Source organism: Quercus lobata, chromosome 7 (genome assembly GCF_001633185.2).
Source record: "Quercus lobata isolate SW786 chromosome 7, ValleyOak3.0 Primary Assembly, whole genome shotgun sequence".
NCBI lineage: Eukaryota > Viridiplantae > Streptophyta > Magnoliopsida > Fagales > Fagaceae > Quercus > Quercus lobata.
In genome coordinates this window covers 27,749,079-27,767,411 of record NC_044910.1, presented here as the reverse complement: position 1 = coordinate 27,767,411, position 18,333 = coordinate 27,749,079, and the positions used below count along the sequence as shown (strand labels likewise).

At 32.4% G+C, this 18,333-nt stretch overlaps 1 protein-coding gene across 2 annotated transcripts; it reads left to right on the top strand.

Annotated features, from left to right (window-relative positions):
* The first annotated feature begins 10,165 nt into the window (after nucleotides 1–10,165).
* On the top strand, nucleotides 10,166–15,941 carry LOC115952743 (phosphatidylinositol:ceramide inositolphosphotransferase 1). Of its 2 annotated transcripts, XM_031069976.1 has the most exons (12): nucleotides 10,167–10,784; nucleotides 10,913–11,002; nucleotides 11,719–11,805; nucleotides 11,910–11,978; nucleotides 12,894–12,974; nucleotides 14,207–14,278; nucleotides 14,394–14,454; nucleotides 14,544–14,646; nucleotides 14,855–14,950; nucleotides 15,054–15,100; nucleotides 15,183–15,307; nucleotides 15,525–15,941. In XM_031069976.1, exons 1-12 carry the CDS (start codon nucleotides 10,752–10,754, stop codon nucleotides 15,603–15,605), a joined length of 945 nt encoding a protein of 314 aa, XP_030925836.1. In that variant the 5' UTR covers nucleotides 10,167–10,751; the 3' UTR covers nucleotides 15,606–15,941. The 2 variants fall into 2 exon arrangements, with proteins under 2 accessions (XP_030925837.1, XP_030925836.1); XM_031069977.1 differs by lacking the exon at nucleotides 12,894–12,974 and having other exon boundaries at nucleotides 10,166–10,784.
* Nucleotides 15,942–18,333: the final 2,392 nt, after the last annotated feature.

Genomic DNA, 18,333 nt, shown 5'->3' with positions numbered 1-18,333 from the left:
ATTTCTAATACTAATTCCCATTACTCATGAATTTTAAGTGGGATTCTTTAGCCTATGTATGCACTATGCAGCCAACATGTCCAACCATATGCATGAGAAAATCAATTTTCTTATGGGCACCATTTTCATGTAAAAAGAAAACTCCCTACATATTTGCTAAGTCAAAATTCTAGTTTCATGAAAATAATGTCTTCTTGTATCTACTATACTTCTGAATAAAAGAAAAGTACTATTGAGAGCTTTCAGGGGCGGCATGCACAATGTTGTTAGTCTGCTACACCAAAAATCCCAAAGACGGCATGTATCGTCTCAAGATAGTGACATGGTCTATGCCTTAACTTAATAAACAACAACCACCTCCAACACAATAAAATAATATATCTTTTAATAAATTTTTAACATCTCAGCTACAGTGCATACGTAAAGATAGCTGTGCATTGTAATTCAAAAGCCAAAATATTTGGCTTTCCCTTCATTGATGCAGGAGCATTTTGTTATATTTGGTTGGTAAATTTAGCATTTTAGCAATTTGCCTCCACCAATACTAATGCTTATTGCCAAAACGTTTTTTTGAAGCCCTAACATTAGTAAAAGAGCACTAGCATTTGGGGAGGGGGGGGGGGGTGTAAAAACCTCCCGGTTGCTAGTTTATCTTCTAGACTCTTAAAATCATGCAACATCCGGGGGTGGGTATATAAAAATTTATACCAACTTGCTATAGTAAGAGCATTCACAATGAGGTTGCTAAAATGACTAAATAGTCATTTTAGCAACCTAAACACTAAAACACACTCTACAACAACGTTGTCATTTTAACTCATTTCTATAATATTTTGCTTTATTGCTACAGTGGGTTGCTAGAGATAGTAGCCCACTATAGAAAGTTGCTACAATTTTTTATTAATTTCTTTCTTTCTCTCTCTTCCCCGTGTCTCTTTTCTCTCTTACTTCTCCTCTGTCAAGTCTCTCTCTCTCAAAGTAACACGTCACGCCAAGCCGATCCTCCAATCTTGGGCCTCATCAGAGCTGCGATGTAGTCCAGCAAGGTCATGAGGACGAGTCCACCAAAGACAGTGGTGATGGTGCTCGTGATCGTTTGCGGTGATTGGTGAAGACCATGTCTGATAGCAAGGAGGAATCAAAAACAATTGACAGGTTTTTGTTGCCATTGAGAAGTCTTTGCTGATTCCTTGTTATTATCTAAAAATTCTTCCTTTAATTTGAGTTCTTCTACTTGGGCTTGGTGGTAGTGCTTGATTTTAAACGTGGGTTTCATGGGTTGGTGGCATTGGTGATTTATTTTGGGTGTGGGTTTTGTGGGTTGGTGGTTGTAGTGGTGGTGGTGGTTGATTTTAGGTGTTAGTGTTGTGGATTGGTGGTTGTGGTGGTGGTGGTTGATTTTGATAATGGGTTTCATGGATTTGGTGGCTGTGGTGATGGTGGAGAGGTGGAAGAGGAATGTTTGTGGTGATTGTGCTGTGTTTGTGGTTGTGTTGTGCTGTGGTGTGTTTGATTTTGGTGAGAGGTGAGTCACGGTGACTGTGTTGTGTTTGTGGTTATGGTTGAGAGGTGGAAAAGGAAGATTGGTGGTGGCTGGATTGTGGGCGTATTTTTTTTTTTTTTTTGTGCTGTGGTTGGTGGTTGCAGGTTGAGAACTGGTGGAAGAGGAAGGTTGTTGGGGGCTAGATTGTGTTTTTTTTTTTTTTTTTTTTTTGCTTCCGTGGTTTGTGGTTGTGACTGGTGGGGCAATGGTGGAAGTGGTGGAGGTGGCTGTTGCTGTTGTGTTGTGATGGTTTTTGTGGTGGTTGTTTGTCATTATTTTAATGAGTTATTTATACTATTTTAAATGAATTGCTAAAAATATAAAACCTTTGCTGTAAGGTGTATTATAAAGTAGGTTGTTAAAATAGATAAAGTAGTGTTTTGAGTTGCTAAATGCTAAATTTTATAGATTCTTTGATGTGAATGCTCTAAGTTGGTATCAATACTAACTCATTGTAGGTAGTTGCTAAATGATAAATAATATATTTTATTCCAAAAAGCAGTTTTCTCTCTCTCTCTTTCTCTCTTCATTTAATTAAAAAAAAAAAAAAAACTCACTCTTCTCTTTCTCTCTCACTCTTTATTTTATTTAATGTTGTAGTTTATATGATTTTAATAAGTTGTTTGTAAAAATAGAAACTAGAATATTGGGTGAGTTGTAAAATAGAATGGTAAAATAGATAAAGTAGAATTTTTTAAGATGTTATATAGAGACTTTTTTGCAAAGTAGAATTTTTTAAGATGTTATATAGAGACTTTTTTACACCCCCGAATGCTTAATGCTTAAGGTTGCTAATCTTTTAAGCTACTTTCTCTAGAGTTAGTTAAACAAAAATAGGAAGAAAGTTATTTCTAATATTAACTCCCATTAATCATGAATTTTAAGTGGGATTCTTTAGTCTATATATGCAGCCAACATGTCCGGCACCATTTTCATGTAAAAAGATAACTCCCTACATATTTGCTAAGTCAAAATTCTAATTTCATGAAAATATTATATTCTTATATATACTATATTTGTGGGTAAAAGAAAAGTATTATTGAAAGTTTTTTATCCTACATGCGGTGTAGGCTTGTAAGGATAATCAACAAAGGTTGCTAGGTTGTTATATCCCGGGAGCAGCACGCGCAATGTTGTTAGTCTACTACACCAAAAATCTCATAAACAATGTGTATCATTTCAAGATAGTGACATGATCAACGCCTCAACTCTGTCATCTAAAAACTTATGACAATAAATTATTCTCATGTTATGAAATTACTTTAAAACTAATTATTGCTCTTAGTACAACTAGTTCAGATTCATAAAGGCAGGGGTAGAGCTACATGTTAGGGTGGGTGGGGGGGCCATGGTAGAGCTACATGTTAGCATGGCCCCCCCCAAATTTTTGAAATTTTTTTTTACTATATAGAAATATTTAATATTTTAATAATTAGCCCTCAAAAATGGGACTTGGCCCCCCCAACTATTTGAGTTGGTCCAATAATGTTCTTAAAAAAAATTGTCCAATTTGTATAGTAGTTATAGAGAACGTATTGTTTCTCAAATTCATTCTTTATGGTAATATTTGTTCTCATATTTTTTAAAATTTTGGATCATTTATGTCTTTGAACACTTTATTAATTCAATTGAAATTTTTTTACTCACAACGGTAGACAATTTGGTAACTTATATTGAAAATGAAAATTGTAAAGATTTCACTAAGGAAGATGGTGAAAGATTAATTTAATTCCATGAAACATTTAATTTTAAGGATTCATTATGAAAGATACTAATTTTTTGTGTGTGTATAAAGACATGTGTTTGTGTATGTGTATAAAAGTTTGTATAGACTAATAAATTAGCAACACAAATCAGCCTCTTCAAACAAAAATTTCTGGCTCTGCCCCTACAGAAAGGCAAAACATATCATCATTTTCTGATTTTCTTCTACAAGAAGTTATAGATTGGTCTCTCACCAAAAGTTCAAACAAAGACTCGACCTTCAAAGAAACTTCGTGGACAAGTACAATCACAATTTTGCTTAATTGTATTTCCAACACCTTTTTTTTTTTTTTTTTTTTTTTTGTGGGGGTGGTGGTACAGAACACTATCTGAGATTGGATTTGGAAGGTACCTTTACAAACAATGTCTCCCATTTTGCACTTTCCTTGTCACATTGCTCCTCGAATGCTCCGTCTTCTTATGCTACATAGCAAATTCCACGGCTCCACCACCATTTCCAACTAGTAGAATATTATTGGTTTTCTTATCCAAAAAAAGAAAAAGAAAAAGAATATTATTCGTTTAATTTTGACTATTACCTTTCCCTCTTGTTTTTTCCTTTTATTTGTTTCTATTTTCATAGCACATTCGAATAGGTACCATTTTTTAATTTTTTTATGAGGTGGGATAGGTACCTTTCTATTATGATAGGTCCTTGGAAGTCAATTTCTTACGTGGTCAAATTTGGTGGAGTCGCTATTGCTTTCAATATTCACGCGGGTTGTTCAGGAATCCACGTTTGACGTCTCAACTCTACTCAAAGCCCTTCTGGCATAAATGTTTGGATAATAAAAAAATTGACAACATTTTAGCCAATTAAATCTTAAATTAACTCACATTCTATCATGAAAAATTGTTGCTAAATTTACCTTAATACTATTTATTTTATATATAATTTTTTTAACGTCTTCTGAGAATAAAAGAAAATAGTAAATAGTAGTTATTATATATAAAGAAAAATAAACAATTAAAAAAATCATGAAATTTTAATTTTTTAACGAAATATAGTACAAAATAGATAATATAGTGTGAGGTGTTTTGAAAAGAATATAAAAGTAGATTATTATGTTAACATAAACAAAATTTTTTCACGAACTAATGCGACTGCTATTATTCTAAAACTTGTTTGAAAAATGAGAGTTCAATCCAATAACCATTGAAATCGATCGTCATGGTCCCAAAAAAATTCCAAGTCTCAGAAGTCTGCCAATTTGACCGAGACAGAGAAAAGTTGTTAATTATTGAATTTCACAATTTGCACAATCCAATACCCTGCCTCTCACGAGAACCATTCAACTTACAATCATAACCTACCAAACAACGGTCTTTAGTAGTATAGACAGGAATCTAAACCATATTTGAAGTTTGAAGTTTAAACTAGGCCCTCTAGAAGATGCAGATTTCAATGAAGTTCTTAGATTTGTTTGGTTGGCGGAGCATACAAGTCAACAATTTTAGATATTTTTTTTCCAGCTTGCTTGAGATGTGGCATACTCCGTACTCCCTTTCTTTGAATTTGAACAAGAAGTCAAGAATTGTTTTCTAGACCTCAAATCAAACTATCAAACAAAAAAAAAAAAAAAAGTTTGGAATTGTTCAAATTTGAAAGGAAAGCCCTATATGAGCTACTGAATTTTCATTTCATTTACAAGTTCCCAATAAAAACATGTCCAATTCCAATACAAAAAGTGAATGAATCATTGATGAGACTAAAATAATAATAATAATAAGGACTTGGTTTAGGTCTAGTGCACTGGATCCGGTCAAATGGTGACACGTGTCTAAAAGTGGACACATGTCATCATCTCAACAAGTCTAATACTACTGAGCACTAGACCTAAACCTGACGCTAATAATAATACACTCAAATTGAATTTGTCAAGGGAGCAGGGAATCTCAACAGTCTGTGCCCAGTGGGGGACCCTGGTATATCTTAATAAAATCTCATAGCCAGTTAGATTCCCAGAGTACATACTGAAATTTACTTTGGAATTAAATTGACAAGGCATGGTGATGGTGGATTTTGCAATTACAGACATTTCTTCAGTGGTCCAAATAAGGTCAAGCTAAGCAGGCTAGGATAGTTTGATGCCACTGCAAAAACTAAAAAGGAGGCTGATGCAACAAACAAATTAAACCCATTGATCAAAGTTTGGACTGGCTTGAGTTGGTAGACCCTCCAATATTTCAGGTTTAAATAATCACCTTATTCACGACAACCCCTTTTAATAAATATGAGAAAATTACATTTTTAAACCTTACAATTTAAAGGTATGACAAATTAAATCCTTAAGTCTAAAAAAAAAAAAAAATCTCATTCCATTAAAGTGTACTGCAAATGTGTAATGTGATTTGAGTGTGGGGAGTTAAAATGCACCGCTTTATAATCATAAACAAACAAACAAACAAAATTTTGAGCAAATATATATTTTGTTCAATGTATCTTAAAGTCTGAATCCAAAGAGAACTTTTTTTTTTCCCTCAATCCAAAGAGACTTACCACTGCCACTGTTATATTGTTCTTTTACAATTTTTCAGCAATATATTTGGTTTTCGAATTTGGACCTTTTTTTCTTTTTTGGGAACAAGTTAGAAATTTTTATTCAAAGAAAGAAAGAGTACAACTGTACAAGCCAGCAAGATGGCAGCGGGAAAGCTTTAAGAAAAAGCATACGGAACAGGAAAACACAGCTACATAGAACAAATGCCTAGACACAACAGATCCTCAAATATCAGCTTCCAAAGCAACCAAGAAAGTAAGAGGAGGGTCTCAAATCACACAACAGATTCAGAAATGGACTTCGACATTGAAAAGATTTAATTTACTTTAGTTCGGATCTCTAATGAAAGGTCAAACAGGGGACCAATATATATATATATTTTTTCCTTTTTGGGTAAGTAGTGGACAATTTTTATTTTTCATTTTTTAGGTTTATTAACAAAAATGAATGGTCAAAATTTGGCTAAAAATTTATTTATTATTTTGTGTAATGATTCCATACAATATTGTTTTCATATTGCGGTGGGTCCTAAATTTTTGAGGCTCACATTATGTAAAAATGATGTATGCAACTGTTATACAAAAAATTGAAAAAGAAGCAAGGAAGTACTAAGTCATAACCAAAGCAAGAACAATTGAAAAGGAAGTAAGGAAGTACTAAGCCATAACCAAAGTAGGAACAATGACCACTTAATGGCTTCTCTTTGTTGCCTTTTATGAGTTTATCTATCTCTCTATCTCTCTAGAGGAAATAAGGTGTCTTCAAACGTGATCGAGACTCAGTTACATGGATGCATCACAACTATTGAAAATTGTTTTGATAATAACTTTGATTGGTGGTTCAATTGATATCATTGTGATTATTAGTACTTCAAGATCTATTTTGTATCACAAATTTAAAGATCCAATGGTCAAATTACAATTATGCCCTTAGTATAAAATGACCATTTTACCCTCGATGTCGGTTAAATGTAAGTTATAGAATGGGGTGTTTACAATAATAAACTTTATGCATTAAAAAATTCCACACCTACTGGATGGTATAAAATATACTTTTACATTAATTGATAAGAATCAACCAACTCATCCTTAAGTGAAAGGAAAAATAAATATAATGAAGTTCATCTCTTTTTGATTCAATCTTTTGTTATTTTTTTGGAAAGTCCTGTCATTGGTTCAAATTGTAGGGAAAAAGTTTAACCTAAAACCGGTTTTGAGGAAAATTCCATTAATCTAATATGTGGTGATTAATAAAATCAATTATGTGTAATATTCTTAACACATAAAGATGTAATATACCTTATGCATTGAATAATTTCACACCTACTAGATAGTATGAAATATACTTTTACATTTTCATTTAGAATTGATGAGAATCAACCAACTCATCAATCAAAGGAAAGGAATATGAAAAGAAAAAAAAAAGTTCATCACTTTTTTATTTAAATTTTAGGGAAAAAGTTTACCTAAAAACTGGTTTAGAAAAGAAATTTCTTCAATCTATTACATGGTGATTGAAAAAACCATTTATGTATATTATTAGTCATACGATCTATTTAATGAGTCATATGACCTATATATATAATAATACGTAAAGTTGAGAGAAAATCCAATTAGATTTCAAATTGGAATTCAATTAGAGTCTAATTTTGCGCCACGTGTTTCAACTAATTTAAGTTTTTTAATTTTTGTGCTAAGTGAGTTAATTTAATGTAAAAATTGGACTTCAATTTGAGTTTAATTTTGCGACATGTATCCCATATAATCTAAGTTTTTAAATTTTTGTGCCAAATGAGTTAATTTAGTGTAAAAAAATGAGAAGTCCAATATAAGTAAACTATAAAAAAAAAAACATAATTTTTGAATGATTTTATATTTATGAGTTTTTTTTTTTTAGAACTAAAAATAATTCAAGTTTTTTTTTGTTTTTTGGTTTTATGAGGAACTTGGCCGATTAGACTTTTTTTTTTTTTGAGAGTCTTGGCCGATTAGACTTCTATGTTAAGTTCAAACTTCATAGACATTTTTATTCATTTAATTGTTTAGTGCAAAGATATCTGGTGTTCTTTAAGTAGTCCCGTAGTTTTTTTTGGTAGCTCATGCTAAATTGGAGACAAAGGACATAACTTTGGTAACCATGATCGAACAAAATTGATTAATAAACATCAAGTTTTCCAGAGGTCTCTCTTCCAAGCTCCTTGAAAAAAAAAGTATGAATTACATTAATTAAGTAAAAATTAAGAATTTCAGGAGTTTTGTAACACTTTTTAAAAATTATTTCTCTTAACGTAATTATCAAAATATAAAAAATAAATAAAAGAAGAGAACAAGCGTACTAGACTGGACTACCGCTAAAAACATTCTGGAGTCTGGACATACATGCCGAATTAGGAGAGAATGCATGGTGTCCAGTGTAAATTTTGGATGGTGGACACGTGTCCACTCTTGGACACGTGTCCATCATCCAACGTGTCCAGTGGACAAGCCACACCCGAGTTATAGTTTTAACCCATCAATCCAATTACCTGGCTTTGCGAATGATGCCCACGTGGACCTGTTCCTCTGATGATTACGTGTGATATTCAAGGTTTTGTCATTTCTCTTCTGCATATGCTCATTTTTGTTCCATTCCATATATCCAATGATCCAGCTAAAGCTTTCCCTCTCTTTTTTTCAGTTTCCACTCTCTCAACCTTTTTCAAAAAATGAAAAGGAAAAAAAAAATCTTTTTCTTAAAAAAAAAAAAGAACTTTCAAATTTGAACATCGGACGAGGGAGAGAGTCGGTCTTGATGGGGACGGCACACGCTACGGCAAGTCGGCCACACCCTTTTACGTAAATACCTTAAAGATTCATCGGTTTCTTAAAAACAAAAACAAAAACAAAAAGTCTCATATATTTAATAATAATAAAAAAATATTGCTTTCATATATTATACTTTTCCCCATAACGGGTCAAACCTTGATCTCATAAAAATCATTAAAAAGAAAGAAAAAAAAAAAAAAGGGTAAACACAAGGTCACAAAAGATCAAAACTCACTCACGGGTAAATTGTTTTATTGTTTAGGAGTTGGGACTTGTAGGAGACTTGGTGTTCATTGGGTAGAAATTAAAAATAGCCCATAATAAAATATTGCCGTCCTATCTAATCTCTATAATTTATCTCTCGAGTCTAAACAAGCAAATATATTCTAGAGAGAATATCTGCTTTTATCTCGTTTTCTTAATTCTGAACTAAAACTTATTTTTAGAAAGTTTCAACTTATGACATTTGTTTTTTATGATAACTCTTTAATAAAGTATTATTTAGATTTCATCTCCGAAAATTACGAATTTGTTATTTAACAATGAGTTCTTATATGGAAAAACCACAAAATTTCATAAAAAGTTTTACAAAAAAGGAAGTGTAAAACTAGTTAAAATAAAATAAAATTACAGTAGGATACATTAAAACTCTAAAAAGAAAAAAATTTAGAGATAAAAAAAAGAGAGCAGTGATACGTCCCCAACATTTTTATAACAAATTATAAGTGGTAAGTTATTATTGTTCTAATTTAAATTTACAACAAATATAGGCATTTCTATAATAATAAAAAAGGTACAATTCTATTAAAAGAAACTCACAATATTATCCCAATAAATTTTTTTTTTTTTTAAGTTAGGATGTGTTTGGATGTAATTTCAACCTATAATAAACTAACACCTCAACTATTATGATTTCTCCAAAAAAAAAAAAAAAAAAAACCTCAACTTTTATGAAAATTTATGGTATTCATAGAACTCCTAAAATAAAGAAGGGAAATGTTAACAAGCACCATCCGGTGCTTGTTAACGTTTCCTTTTTTGTGTTTCATTTAAAAAAAAAGAAAAAAGTTATCAGAAAAATTGCCAAAAGAAATAAAGAAAAATTGCCAAAAACTGAAAAAGTTACCAAAAAGTTATCCAAAAATGTGTTGTTAACGGGCACCAATACTACTAAATATTGTGAGATTATGTGATTAATATCCATTTAAAAAAAAAATTATACCTATAATATTTTTTACAACAAATTATAAGTGAAAATTTGTTATTATTTGTTACGAGTAAAAAAAAAAAAATTTAAGTTATAAATTGAAATTCAAATTAATAACATGTTACCATTTATATATTTTTTTTAAGAATAACATTTGTTTAAAAGCATTATAAAAATATTATGCGCGTATCAGTTTTTCTTTTTCAGTTATAACTTATAAACAGTGGGCACTGGGCAGTAATTTTCTCTGTCACTTTCGCAGCAATAGAGGAGAGAGACAAGATGGCTTTTCATTTGGTTTCCAATTCTATAACTGTTGAAAAAAATAAAAAAATAAACCAAAAACAAAGATAAAAAGCCCTCCCTTTTCAGTTCCCTTCTCTCAACTGTCTCTCCGTGTACAACTCGCGTGCCCCAGGAGTAAGAGAGAGAGAAACCTAAGAGAAACAGGAATCAGAATAACACAGAGAGAGAGAGAGAGAGTCTCTTTTTTTATTTCACTTCTATATATTCAATTATCGATTATCAAAATAACGCGTTGCTCTATTAAGTCTAACCCCTCTCGCCACTAAAACTCTCTCATCGTTTTTTTTTTTTTGGCGTCGACTTTGTGATCTTCTTCTTTTCTAAAATCAGATCTCCAATCTTTGAGGATCTGGTTCACCATACCATCCAAACACTGCGTTTTGGGGGATTTCGATTTCGATTTTCTAAGAAGGAAAAGAGAAAGGAAAATTAAATAAATTTTTTTTTTTAAATTTTTTGGGGTTTTCGGTGGAAGTTGTTTAAGTTTGATACTTGATATAAGCGTGATTTAACGAGAGACTGTAATTGAAGAAGTTTTTATTGTTTGATTTTCGGGTGATGAATGATGTTGACCTCGTTGGTTTGGTCGTGAAGTAATATGGAAGTAGTTGTTACACACAAATACGATGACGCTTTACATTGGTCGCGAAGCTTCAAAGGTTGGTTTACCCACTTTGTTTTGTACTACGTTTTGCACAATTATGCAATCTTGTTCTTTTTCTTTTTTTTTTTAATTTTAATTAATTAATTGATTGATCTGGGTTTTGTTACTGTTATGGATGAGAAGCTGTGGAAAAGAGTTTGTGCAGAGGTAACAGCAGAGATCACCCTTCTTTCCGAGAACTGGAAATACCTACTTGCCGGTCTTATTTTTCAGGTTCAACTATTTTGATCCTTTGCTCCATAATTTTATGAATTCAATTTCTATTTTGCTATAATTGTTTAAATTAGCCTTTTTTTTTTTTTTTCTTTGTTGGGGTTGGAGGATTTAAACTTCAACTCCTTTTTCACACTTGTACGAGGAGAATAGTGACTAGTGAGCTTGTTGGTCATGTTTTGGGGTTTATTTCAGATAGGCTTGCTTGGATTTGTTTGTGGGAATGAACATTAAAGTTGCGTTTGTGTTTGTTTGTATTTTAGTGTTGAGAGGATGGATCATGTCCTCCTTGTTCTCTATAAAGACAATAAGGGAAGTGAAAGAACCGGTAAAAGGTTATGGTTTTTGCATTTTTTTTTTTTTTTTTTGGTTGATAATTATTAAAGATGATCTATGCTCTTTTTAGTGCAAGGTAAAGTTCCTATCTGGTAAATGGCCTTGGTGTCTTAATTAATTTAAATTTTTTACTTCATTTGGTTACGCTTAATTGTTAGAGTGTTTGAATATGGTACTCTTTATAGCAACTTTTTTTTTTTTTTTTTGGGATAAATTTCTTTATGGCAACTAAGTTGAATGTATGTTTGAGAAAACCCAAGTCCTTGATTTCTCCAACCTTCCTCAAAGTTTTGTTTTTGTGTGGTTCTTTTTGTTTGAATTGTTATGCTGTTTTGTTCTCTTATATATGCCTAATAAGTGACGTATACTTCTTTCTACAGTACATACATGGTCTAGCTGCCCGAGGAGTTCATTATCTACATCGGCCAGGGCCATTACTCCAGGATGTTGGGTTTCTTCTTCTTCCGGTATGTATCAATTTGTTCTCTTTTTTTTTTTCTTCTCTCGGTTTGTGTAATGTACTTCTTATTGTAGAATTCTTTTCTTATATTTAATCTTTATGTGAAAATAGGAGCTTGGGATAGACAAAGCTTATATCAGTGAGACATTATTCACCCTCATTTTTATATCTTTTTTCTTGGTAAGGCTTTGCTGTTGTCTTTGCTATCTTGATTATATATCTTTGTATGGCTGCATTTTTAACCATTCTTTTCCTGTTTGAAAAGAGCTGTATTCTAGAGAGTTGAAACTGTTTCTATTGAATTATGTTATTACTTTGTTGCATCCGGAATTAGGATTAATGGAAGACAACATGCTAATTTTTTTACATTTAAAATCATTGCTTACTATTTTTTTGATAAGTAATTCGCATTCCTCCTGTGTGTAAATGTACAATATGCCTTTCTTATTGCCTCCAGGAGACTATTGATTTTCCTGTTGACTTCTTTGTTCTATAAAGCCAGGAAAATCAGTTTATTAGGAATGTGCACTATTTATTTGTAAATTATACATGCACCCAATAAGTTATTTGAACCCATGACCTCACCCTTCATCACATTCTTATAGTTGACAGGCATGCTATGTTATTCTTAAGAAGTGTAGTTCTTGCTCTCAGGTTTTTAAAAGATTCCTTTGAATTGTTTATATAAAATGCTTTTGGACATTATTTGATTATATGTTTGATTCTATAAAGGAGGCTCTTCTGCCATAATATTCTTTTTGAGTCGATTCCGAAAGCTAGGATATGAAGCACCTCATGTTATGATTCTGATATTATTGTTTTAGTCATGCATGTAATAGTGGTTCCCATTATATTGTTGTTAAATGCTTTAAATTTTGCCTGGAATTTTGTCTAATTAATTTACTGTTTAGGCTGCTTATAACTTAACTGATTGTTAAATAATTTCCTATTGTTGCTACCCATTTCTTAAGTATGCCATATCTTCTTTCACTAAGGTTTATTTCCCTTTAAGTTTCAAATGTGCAGGATCACTTTTACTAAGTTTTCCAAAAAAAAAAAAAAAAAAATCTTAATAATGTGAATGTTCTATTGCAGTGGACTTTCCATCCGTTTATTTTGAAGAGCAAAAGGATCTATACAGTTTTAGTTTGGTGCAGGGTTCTAGCATTTTTAGTTGTAAGTGGCAGTTATATTAAGTAATTCTTTTGTGTTGTCTATATTTTGATGGTAATGTAGGATCATTGCATTATATGAGGAATGGTCAAATTAGATTTTTAGCATTGATATGATAATCTTGTTATTCATAGTTGCATGACAATTTGGGGCATTACTAATTAAATTTTACATTTGTAAATCAACTTTTTTTTTATAAGAAAAAAAATTATTGAAAAACTATCAACATTTCATTGGCTCTTGAGTTTGCTCCTTTTTATTATTGAAAAAAAATTAGTGAGTCAATCCCATGCATCATTCTATGTAAGCACTTGAACCAGAATTATAGCTCAGTTCTTATGCTTGTGTAATCTCCTATGTTTGCTGGATGTTTATTTATTTTTTGGTTTGCCACCTCTATCTTTGAGAGATAGCGATGAGTTGATTGAATATTGGATCAATCCATTGAGTTTTCTCATTTCTGTAATATTAGGTGTATAAAGTTGGTTCTCCTATGTATAGATTTCACCTTATTCACTAAGGAAATAGAAGTGAGGTGGTAATTGATAGAATTTCAAAATTTGCAATATCCAAATGATTAAGGAGAAAGCATTTCAATATATACTAGAGACTTGTAATTTCCATGTAGGCTAATCCTTTGATAGTTTGAATTTTTATGGATGACCTCCTACCAGTCAGTAACGTGAGTTGTTTGGCAAGAGAGTTTCTGGTAGGTATTTATGTGGAGTACATCATTACATAATTGATCACCCCCATTATTATTTTATCAATTTGATGATTAATGATCATTACTTTTAAAAAATAATGAATATTGATTATCAATTTTAGAAGCAGACCATTTTTTAGCCTTTTTCTTATCAGTTGATATTTGTACTTTCAGCAACATTAATTGATATCATGATGCACATTTGCATTTGAGTAATGCTAAATCCATGCTTGGTTAGCCAAATGATACGTTATATAAATTGTGATGTGACTGTGTTGAACCTATTTTTTATAATGAGCAAAGAATGCTAACTAAACCCAAAATCCTGCTTTGATGATCTCAGGCTTAATTTATTATCTGTTTTTTCTTTTTTTTTGGGTGCATTTTTTACTTGTGGTGGTAGCAGGGGTGGGATGGTGATGGATTAGTCAATTCTTGGGTTTATTAATCCTCTTGAGAAGATATAATGTATGAAAGTGATGCTCGAATGCCTTCTGATGGTTGGTTTGTGTATTTAATTGCTGCACAGGCTTCTCAATTTCTACGGATCTTCACATTCTATTCTACCCAACTTCCTGGTCCAAACTATCATTGTCGTGAGGTAGGCTCTTTTTGTGCCATAAGTTGCTCTAAATTGAAGGGCTCATTTTGAAAATTGTTTAGTCATTTTGTCTTTTCCCTGCTAGTAGTAAATAACCTCTGGCTGCATTATGAAGGGTTCAAAACTTGCCACACTGCCTCGTCCTGAAAGTGCACTTGAAGTCCTCTTGATTAATTGTGAGTGACTCTTGTACTACTGAAGTACTTTGCCTTAATGCTCGGAAATAGTGCGAATTTATGCTCATTTTTGTTTATTGAATATGCAGTTCCTCGGGGGATAGTGTATGGTTGTGGTGATTTGATTTTTTCATCACACATGATTTTTACTCTAGTCTTTGTGCGCACATACCAGAAATATGGCACGCGAAGGTAAAGTTCGTCTTATAAATGTTGATGAACCCAGTTTGACTTCTAAGCTAGCTGATTGTCTCTGACTCTCTGGGTAGAGATTGTGACTGCTGTTTTTAGTTTTGTTTTGACTTGTTTGAATCTAATATCACAATGCTACCTGGTCAAATGCTATCTTGATGATATGTGGTTCCAACTGATCTTAAATTTTTATTATGCATCATTGCAGGTTTATAAAACAGTTTGCTTGGTTACTTGCTGTGATCCAGAGTTTCTTGATCGTAGCATCCCGCAAACATTACACGGTTGATGTCGTTGTTGCATGGTATGGTCTTCTTTCCTCTTTATAAACTTCTACTATTTCTGAATAAAAAATATTGTGAAAATTTTACATTTTGTTCACAGTTCTCTTTATGATTCCCCTGCAGGTATACCGTTAATTTGGTTGTGTTCTTTATAGACAAGAAATTGCCAGGTTTGGAATCTGCCACTGTTATTACTAAAATTCTTGGTTGACAGTCTTTGGGCAGTTTCATTGACTTGTGTTGTTACTGCAGAAATGCCTGATCGGACAAGTGGAGCATCATTAATGTTACCCTTGACTTCTAAAGACAAGGATAGCAGGAACAAAGAGGAGAATCACAAGCTCTTGAATGGGAACTCAGGAGACCCTACAGATCGGGTATAGTGAATCCTTTTTTTTTTTTTTAATGTTATCACAATTGAAGCCAATTACCTCTAACCTCAAACGGCAACTCTTCTTCTCATAAGAGTAAGGTTGAGGTTAAGGTTGTGGGTTCAATACCCATCGGGCGTGTAATTACCGATAAAAAAAATTATCATAATTGAAACATGTTTGTGTTAAGCTGTGACTTAGATAAGCATTACATTGTTTCCAGAGGCAGAGAACTCAAGTCAACGGCAAGAATCTGGAAGATGGCAACACAGGCCATCCTGACAATGCAATGAATGGTGTATAGATAATAGAAGCTGATGCTGCTGCAGCAACGGGAGCTGCAACAATGATTTCTGGTTAGGTCTTCATGCATTTTAGAGGGTTGAGTGGATTGTATGGTGGGTTGTCGTTCCGGTGTTACCGGTAACCTAATTTGTTCCAGTGGAAAAGGAATTTGGCTTATGCTTAATTAAATTTTGCGGTCCTGCTCCTTTAATGTCATGGTAAACATAATTTAATATTAGCATCAGCTTGTACCTTCTTTTATGTCATGGTTAGAAATTTTCTATCAGCATCAGCTTGTACCTTCGAATTTTCCATGTTTCCTATTAATATATTTAATTTTCTATCATTCTAATTTTGTTCCCTTGTGCTCTGCTGATAAATCACTCATCTTTACTTTTACCATTTAATTCGTTTTGCAAGGCAAAGAGATCATTGTCATGATTAATTATTTGGTTTATATCCTTCTCAAGGGTTTGGACCCTCCATCTCTGTCCAAAATAGATTGATTTTATGTGAAAAATTATTAAGTGTTCTTGGAATATGATGGCATTTTGGTTTCTCATTTCATATTTATAGTTAATTTTACTAATTAAATTCATAGTAGAGTCTATTATGAATCTTATAAGAAAAGAGTACCATATCATAGTATGGTTTGAGTTCCAGAGGAACCAATTCTTGCAAATGAATGGGTGAGGAGTTATTTGACACGAGGGAGCACATGATGGCTTTTGTTCTTTTCTATATGACTGAGGCATCAGGCACGTGCTTGGTGATGCAAGTAAATGGGTCCTGTCTTGTTGTCCCCCATGTCCCACCATGTCCGCAGTTTGCTTTGAATGTGGAGCCTCACTTTTTTGAGAAGGCACAGTTTTCTCATTTAATTGGGGGAGACCACCGCGGCCTCACATGCCTCTGCTGTTTTACCAGATTTGACAGAGACCAAACCATACCTCCCCCATCTCTTGTACTACATGCGATGCTCCTTCCATTATCAACTACCCCTAAATTTTCATTAATTTATTAAGTAATCAACTTCGAGCAATATTTATATTATTAGATGCGAAGACCACGTTTAATTTAAGGAAGGACAAGAAGTTTGAGTTTGACATTATGTATAGGACTCTCTGGACATCAAAGGAATCTTTGATTTGGTATTCGGGCAGGGTAGGCGTTCAATGAATCCGTTTCATTCTTGAAACAATTATTTTACGACCTTTGCGGTTTGCTTGGTCAACGGTCTTAGCGTGTAGCGCCTCGTAAACTATAATATTTTTACAGTAAATTTTAAATAACAGTCTATTACTGATTATTTTTAATGAATAAAATTAGAATTAGTAATAATTTGACACTTTAAATTTATTACAAAAATATTATAAGTGAGACACTTCTCTTCTCTTCTTTTCACTTCTTGGCCAAAAATCGGTGTTTTTTTTTTTTTTTTTTTTTTTTTTTGAATTGATCTCATATTATTATTATTATTATTTTTTAAAGTGATAGCCCCATTTGCATTACTGGTAACCGGTAGCTGGAGCCGTAAGCCCTTGTGGTTATTGGTGGTGAGTTGTGACTAGTGCCCCAACTGTTGCCAATTCTCACATTCGAGAACATGAATGTGTACTTCAGCGCGAAGTTTCATGGATAACCGCTATTGGAAGTGCAAGTCTAATCAACTTAAAAGCGAAGTTTCACCAATTGAGTTCCGGTGAATTGTACTCCAAAAAAATTTAAAAAAAAAACTTTTATAGTATCTCAAAAACTTATTTTTATCTATTTTAATATATTATTTTATAATATACTCAACATCAATAATTTTTTTTTACTATTTTGATTAAAATAATATATAAAGAACTTATTAAAATAATAATAAACATTAACCACAAAAACTTTCGCAACCCGTCCAATCACTACTATGACAATCGCAACCCACCACAGAGAAAAAAAAAAGCCACAGAAAAAATCAAACACCAAACCACCACCATAGCCACCAAACCAACATCACCACCACCACAATCACCAAACCCATAGGCAGAATCAAACACTACCACCACCATAGCTAAAATAAAAAATTGCTACCACCACCACAGCCATATCAAGAGGAGAGAGAGAGAGAGAGAGAGCCACGAGAGGGAGGGTTGAGGCGAAGAGAAATTTCAGGCTAGGGTCTTTGGTCAATGGCAGTTGGGCACTTGGATAGGGGGAGAGGGTGTTGGTAAGGAAAGGAAGAAGATAAGAAAACTGAATATGGTGAGCTATACGGAGAAGAGAATTTTTTTTTTGCTACAATGCATTGCCATAGATGGCAGTTACTGTAACCCAAGTGTGTTAAAAATTTTAGCAATAGTACCACTATTGCAACCTCATTTTTGTTATATTTTTTTTGTTAAAAATAGCAATTTGACACCATTACTATGAATGCTCTTATGCAATTACCACATCCACATGAAATACAAAAGTTCATAAGATAAGAAAGTAATTTTGCAGTTGGATCTCCCTTTTTAGCAGCACATGGTTTGTAGCTGGTTAAATCTCTCAGTTGGTGATGTGATTAATTTTTTCTTGAATCTTAAAAATGTTTTAGTGAAAACTGTATTATTTATTATTTATTATTATTTTATGTTAACTTATTATTATTATTGTTTAGAATTCTACCGAAAGCATTTTTCCACGTTTGATTCATAAAAAAAAACATATATAAAATTTATTATAATTAATATTAAATAAATAAATTAATTAACTATTCTAAAATA

Excerpts from the sequence above, each read along its gene's own strand:
- LOC115952743 (XM_031069976.1), top strand. The coding sequence starts at position 10,752 with ATGACGCTTTACATTGGTCGCGAAGCTTCAAAG. Across the intron at positions 12,975-14,206 it reads GGGTTCTAGCATTTTTAGTT|GCTTCTCAATTTCTACGGAT; the intron begins GTAAGTGGCAGT and ends ATTGCTGCACAG. Across the intron at positions 14,647-14,854 it reads CAGAAATATGGCACGCGAAG|GTTTATAAAACAGTTTGCTT; the intron begins GTAAAGTTCGTC and ends GCATCATTGCAG.